At 57.5% G+C, this 6748-nt stretch overlaps 1 protein-coding gene across 1 annotated transcript; it reads right to left on the reverse strand.

Moving 5' to 3' along the window:
• METTL27 (methyltransferase like 27) lies at positions 1 to 3870 on the reverse strand. Its single transcript, XM_047089487.1, is given in 7 exon segments — positions 1 to 274; positions 276 to 396; positions 2233 to 2325; positions 2562 to 2697; positions 2911 to 3039; positions 3458 to 3584; positions 3840 to 3870. Coding segments are annotated over 6 exon segments (729 nt in total). The 5' UTR covers positions 3581 to 3584; positions 3840 to 3870; the 3' UTR covers positions 1 to 147.
• Positions 3871 to 6748: the final 2878 nt, after the last annotated feature.

Genomic DNA, 6748 nt, shown 5'->3' on the forward strand with positions numbered 1-6748 from the left:
TCCTGCTACCCCTCCTGGGACTCATTTAATGGGCAAGGTTGGCTCAGGGGCCCCATTTTACAGATGAAACAGAGGAGGCCCAAGGACGGGCCTGGAGGAGACCTGGATGAGAGGGTCAGAGGCCAGCTGGGGGCTGAGGACCGGGCCTCACTCCCTCCACCTGGGCCCCCTCCTGCTTTCGGTACAGGTAGACGATGCCAGAGATGAAGCCATCGCTGTCAGAAGTTCTGGGCACCACCTCAAGCTCGGATGTGGCCAGTTCCCACTGGTCCACAGGCCAGGCCACTAGGCGTTCCCACGCCCCGGCCTGCTCCAGCCTGTCCAGGGTAGCCTCCAGGGCCTCCTTGTAGTGAAGGTTGGACGGGTTGGTCCGGGTGGTCAGACACACCAGCCCCCCTAGGGAGAGACGGGGGCGGGGGTGGGGGGGAAGAGGTGAGTGGGGGAGGGGCAGGAGCCCTGGTTCCAGGCTCTAGGCCCACCCCTTCCGGGAAAGGTTATCTTTCCTGCTCTTCCCTCAAGGGCGTACATTCTCCCCACCACCACCACCCCCACCGGTTCCCCACCCCCCCCGCCAGCCTTTTCCTATCTCCATGCCTTTGCTGCTCACTGTTCCTGCCTCAAGGAATACCCTTCTGCGTTTTCAGCCTCCTATACCAACTTCCAGGCTCACGCGTCCTTTACGCTGGGAACTCTTGGCTTAATCCCCTGGACAGAGGGGACTCCCTCCTCAGTGCTCACCCAGCCCCTCTGCCGGAGGATGTGGTGTGTCTGGATGCACGGGAAGGAAGCACTTGGGACCTTGGGTAACTCCCATCACCTCTCTGAGCTGCAGTTTCCCAGCTTACAGAGTGGGGCTCGTTTCCGGGTCTCACAGGAAGGACCACATTAAGCGCCGGCTGAATGAATGAGTGACATATCCTTTCTGGTGTTCCCTAGACACCTATAGCATGCCCAGTGCGGGCTCAGATACATGTAGAAGAGGCCAGTGTCTGGAAGGCTTCCTGGAGGAAGCGGGGAGGAGAAGCCGGGCCCTGCAGGGTGGGTGGCTGGGGCTCCGTGAGAGGAAAGGCTCCGAAGCAGGGGAGCCTGTGACAGGGGCGCAGCAGACGGGGCTCTAGCCAGCTCAGGGGCCTGACAAGCGCGGGCGGGGCTGGTTATGCCAATGGGGGTTTCCTGTTCTCTTGAGCCCCACCACTACCTCTCTCTCTGACCCCATCGAAGACCCTGCTCCCTGAGGCTGAAGCCTGCCCAGACCTGCCCAGGCTTAGCCACAGGCCCGGCTCCTCGCAGTGGAGGCGAGGGGGACAGGGAGAGGATGCGGCCTTGCTGCCACAGGCCCACTTTGGGGCTTCCTGAGCCCATCCTGCAGCCAAGTCAGGGCCTCAGCATCTGCCCGCTCAGTCCCCCATGCTCCTTTCTGCCTCTGACTCCCCGTGGCTGTCTTCCTGACCTGTTTTGGCCTGTGGCTGTGTTCCTGTGCCCACTGCCGTCAGCGCCCCCCCTCCCCGCCTGTCCCCCGGAAATGCCTCTCTTCCCTGAATTCTCAGAGTGTGTGCCCTGGTCCTTTTCCCCATGCCCCTTCCTGGGGTGCAGTGGGTTGGTGATCGAAGCCCAGAGGGCAGGGTGCGTACCCCCCCCTCCAGAGCAGAGGCCAGCGCGGGACAAGGCACACAGGAGGAGCACAGTAAACACAATCCTAAGCTGCACATCAACCCACGGGTGGAGGTTACAAAAAGTGCTCACGTCTATCATCTCACCTGAGCAGCCCATTTCACAGATGAGGAAACTGAGACCAGGAAAGAGCAAGAGACTCACCTGACAGTTGTCAGTGAGTTCGTGAGGGAGCCGGAAGACGAGGGAACTGAACTGAGCCCCCACTGCGTGCCAGGACTGGAGCAAAGGCCTCAGACACGTCTTTTCACTCAGCGCTCACTGCGATCCATTGGGGAAGGGGCTCTGTCACCGCTCAGAGGCGAGGAAACAGAGCCAGGGGGAGTGGAGCTGCCCAGTGGATAAGAGGGCAAGCTGGCTACCGGTCTGCCCTGCCTGCTTGCCTGGGTCTGTTGATGGTGGCAGCTGGTGGCTGGGAAGCTAGGCTAGGCTGTGTGACCCTGGGCAGGACCCTGCCCCTCACTTAGCCTGAGACATTCGGAGGTTAGTGTCTGTGGGTGTGCGGGGGGTGGGGGGGGAAGGGAAGGCATTCACGTGGGGTTGGATGGGCCTGCTCCTCACCTGGCTTGGTAACTCGCAGAAGCTCAGGTATCGCACTGCAGGGCACCTGGCCATCGCTGAGGGCACCCACCATCAGTACCGCATCGAAGGTCCCTGTGTGGAGTGTGGGGTCTGTCTTTGGTGTGGCCTCATGATACCCACAGGGATGACATCAGATCACGGGGTAGAGGGCTCAGAGAGAGGGGCTCACAGGGGCTCAGAGAGGGTCCCGGTGGGGGTTCATGGGGCTCAGTGTGGGCGGGGGCTTGTGAAGGGCTCAGCAAGGAGGATGGAGGCTGGACAAGAGAAGGGCACTCACTGTCAAGGTGCCTGGGTGGGAAGGGAAGTACCTTCAGAACTGGGCAGAGGCTCCTGGCCCAGGACGCAGAGGCTGAGATTCTGGTAGAGGCCACGGGCTCGGGCCCGTTCCAGCATCCCTGGGCTCCCATCCACCCCATGCAGCTGGAGGAAGCCCCGAGCCTGCAGCTAAGGTGGGGGGACTCAGTCACAGTTCACACCTGCCATCTCCCAGCTGGGTCCCTGCACCTGGGGAGGGCAGCAGGCTCCGCAGTAAATGTAGTCCACGTGTTTGGGACCGGTGAGTCTGAGCAGGGAGGCAGAGTTCTGGGGCCAGGGGTGGGAGGAAATTTGAGCGAGTGGGGAGTTGAAGAGAGGACAGGGGATGTGGGGAGGCCTCACCTCAGCAGCCACCAGGCCGGTGCCACAGGCCACATCCAGGATCAGGGCAGCATGGGGTGGGCCCGGAAGGGCTTGGGTAAGGCAGTCTACTGCGAGGCGGGGGGCGCGGTACTGCAGGGCGGCCACATCCTGGGGACAGAGTACTGAGCTGACCGGCACCCCGTGCCCCAGTGTTTGGGTGACCTCTGTGTAGGGTGGTCTAGGAATCAAACAGGCCAAGCTGTGTGTGTGTGTGTGTGTGTGTGTGTGTGTGCGCGCGCGCATGCTTATTGGCACCTCCTCCAGGTGCAGTCCCAGGGTAGAGAGGTCTTGTTTCCTGATTTTTCAAGGGGCTGCCAATATGGAAACATGGGGCTGGTCAGAGGGCAGAGCTACTGTGGATGAGCCGAAGAGGGGCCAGTCCTTGAGGAGGCAGGACTGCCGGGTCTCACCTCATTCTCACAAGCCACCCTGGGATGATGCAAAGCTAATTATTCCCTCTTTAGAGATAGCAAAGTTGAGGCTGGGCAAGCAAGAGGAGAGAGGGGAAGGAGCCTGGCCAGTTTACCTGGTCATAGTCTGGAGCCCAGCGGTCATAGAAGTGCAGCTTGTGGCCCAGGTCGGTGATGCCATGTGATGCCCCCACCCGGGCCCGCACTTCGGACAGGCTCCCGCCCTCCTCCTGCGCCATCCTCCTGTGGGGACACAGCCTTGGTGTCCGAGGGACACTGCAATTTCTCCCATTCCCACCCCTCCCACCCAATCCCATTTCACAGGCGGTGACACTGAACACACAGAGGGCGAGACTGTAACACCTGGAGTTCAGGGCTTGGGGGAGGGGTGCTCCCTGTGGCCGGAGGGAGGACATGACCCTACCTCCCCACTCTTTAAGCGGTGAGCTGGCGTCCTGGACCTAAGGGTCTGTAAGCAGGTAAAGGGTCAGAACTCACCGCCAATCGGACTCTCCCGCGGTGCTTAGAGCCGGAACTCGGGGCGGGGCCTGTACGGCGAGCCGGGCCCCGCCCCCACCTCCCTGGATGATTGGCTTTCAGCTATGAGAAAGTACCCAATCAAAGGAAAGCGCTGGCAGCCGCCCCCGCTACCAGCCAATGAGCTCAAAGTTCTTGGCCTCTCTCTCTCTAGCCCGGGGAGATCCAGACTTTCCGAAGCGTTTTCAGGGTATCCGCGTTTAGGAGCATCTCTGTGCCCTCCGGGCTCTCGATGTCCTTCATTAGGAAGTGAGAGCCTCTGAAATCTTAGGGGGAAGAGGGGGGCCTAGGTCTGTGCTGACAGCTCAGAGCCTGGAGCCTGCTTCAGCTTCTGTGTCTCCCTCTCTCTGCCCCTCCCCCCTCTCAAAAATAAATAAACCTTAAAAAAATTTAAAAAAAAAAGGGGGGGTGCCCAGGATCAGCCTTCATTTTTAGAACGGTCCCCACGGCCTGGGCAACGCTATCCTGTAGAACTTTCTGTGGTAATGGAAATATTCTATACTGGACGCTTTTCAATACAGTAGCTACATGTGGCATTGAGCATTTGAAATGTGGCTAGTGCTACCGAGGAACTGAATTTTGAGTTTTATTTTGCCTTAGTAATTTAAATAGCCATCTGTGGCTAGTGGCCTCCGTTTTGGACAGCGCGGAGATCCTTGCTGCTCAAAGTATGGTCCCAAAACTTGGAACCTCTGCTCCAGCATCTTTGGCTCTGGTTGCTCCAGGGGACCCCCTTAGGGGAGGTTTTCAGAAATGCAAATTCTTGAGCCCCATTCCACACCAATAGAATGAGAATCGGATTGCGGGGTGGGGGGGAGGGGGCCCGGGAGGGGCCCAGAAATCTACTTTTTTTTTTTTTTAATTTATTTATTTTTAGAGAGAGGGCACTTGGGTGGCTCAGTGGGTTGAGTGTCTTGACTTTGGCTCAGGTCATGATCTCACAGCTCATAGGTTCAAGCTCAGTGTCGGCTCTGTACTGACAGCTTGGAGCCTGGAACCTGTTTTGGATTCTGTGTCTCTGTCTCTCTCTGCCCCTCCTCCTCTCGTATTCTGCCTCTCTCAAAAAGAAATAAGCGTTAAAAAATTTAAACGACAAAAGAAGAAAAGATATCTTGAGAGAGAGAGAAAGAGAAAGTGGGGGAAGGGCAGAGGGAGACAGAGAGAGAGAGAGAGGGAGAGAGAATCTCAAGCAGGCTCCACACTCTCAGCACAGAGCCTGACGTGGGGCTCAAACTCATGAGCAGTGAGATCATGACCTGAGCTGAAATCAGGTCAGACACTTAATGGACTGAACCACCAAGGCGCCCCCAGAAATCTACTTTAAACAAACTCTCCAGCTGATTTCTATGCAGCTGAAGTTTCAGAAGCACTAGCCTAGAGGACCCTTGGGGATCAGAGTTTGGACAGGTGGAGTTTGGGAGTTTGTTACAGGTGTCCAGGAGGGAGGTGATGGTAGCATGAACTTGGGCAGCGGTCATGGCTGTGGAGAGGAGTGGATGAAGGTCAGAGACGTTTAGGCGGTCGAGGCAGCAGGGCTTTGGTGACTGAGAGCGCGTGGCCTGGGGAAGTGAGTCGTTGGGAGTTGAGACTTTGGGTGGATGATGGTGCCATTCACAGCTAGGGAAGCCCGGGAGGAGGAGCAGGTTTGGGGGCAAAGAGGATATTAACCGCTTGGGGTTGTTGAGTTTGAGGGGTGTACGTGAAGATGTCCAGGAGGATGTTTAATGCCAGAGTCTTGAGCTCGGGAGACAGGACAGGCTGGAGACAGATTCAGGGTCACGAGTATAGCCAGTGATTGAGGCAGCCAATAATGGTGGGATGTGCAGGGAGAGATAAGAAAGAATGAGAAGAGAAGGATGGAACCTGAGGACCCCTAACCCTTCAGGGTGGAAGAGGAGTGTCTAGGAGAGCTGGAGAAAACCCAGAGAAGTTGGGAAGGATGCCAAGAACAGAAGAGTCTCAAAGAGATGAGGAATGGCCAACACTGAGGCGTGTCGAGAGGTGGCGTAAAATGAGGCTTTGGAAGTGAGCCCTGGATATAGGGATGTGGAGGTCTTTGGGGGCCGAGGGAGACCCTGACAGCATACACCGGTGGCCAAATTTACCACCTCTCCCTGAGTTAGACAACGTGCCCCAGCCTCCCTTGTATGTTGGCGTGTCGTGTGGTTGAATTCCGGCCGATAGAAGGCAGATGTCGGTAAAGTGCTTTATTTCCAGACCTGGACCATAAACGCTTCCTATCCGATCCTCCATGGAACAGGGTCCAGGCGCCCAGAGGAGAGTGGGGGCTGCCAGACGACGGAGTCGGGGACCCTAAATGATTGTGTATAGCACAATCCACCTCCCCCACCCACCTGCACGGGACTGTAACATGAACAAGAAACCCACTTCATTGTGTTGAGCCGCGATTTCAGGATCGTCCGTTACAATAACGTCATTTCCCTTCGTTGACACGGTGACCTTGGCAAGAGCAGCTTTGGGGGAGTGGAGGTAGGGGAGGAAACCCAGATGTCAGCTGTCACCTGCCAAGATCCAAACCCAAATCTGTTTTAGTCCAACGGTGTCCGGTGAATGTGTCGGGAGTCCGTTGTGCTCAGCTGACAGAACAGAACACGTGCGAAGCTGCAGCCAAAACACAGAGAGATTTACGAGACTCGTACAGAAAGCTGAGACTGGGCAGTCGGGTCAGAGGCTCACTTATGCCATCAGCGACCCAGGCTCTTGTCATCTTCCTTCTCTGCCACCTTTTGCACGGAGGCCTTTGCGCTCCTGACTGTCACCTCGTCATGGCTGCTGCACCTCCCAACAGGACGGGATGAAGGGGAAAGGGCAAAACGCTAGGCCAGCTCAGACTATTCATCATCACAAAA

Source organism: Lynx rufus, unplaced genomic scaffold, assembly GCF_022079265.1.
Source record: "Lynx rufus isolate CCGP_SWC_20201006 ecotype Redwood Valley unplaced genomic scaffold, mLynRuf1.p SCAF_27, whole genome shotgun sequence".
NCBI lineage: Eukaryota > Metazoa > Chordata > Mammalia > Carnivora > Felidae > Lynx > Lynx rufus.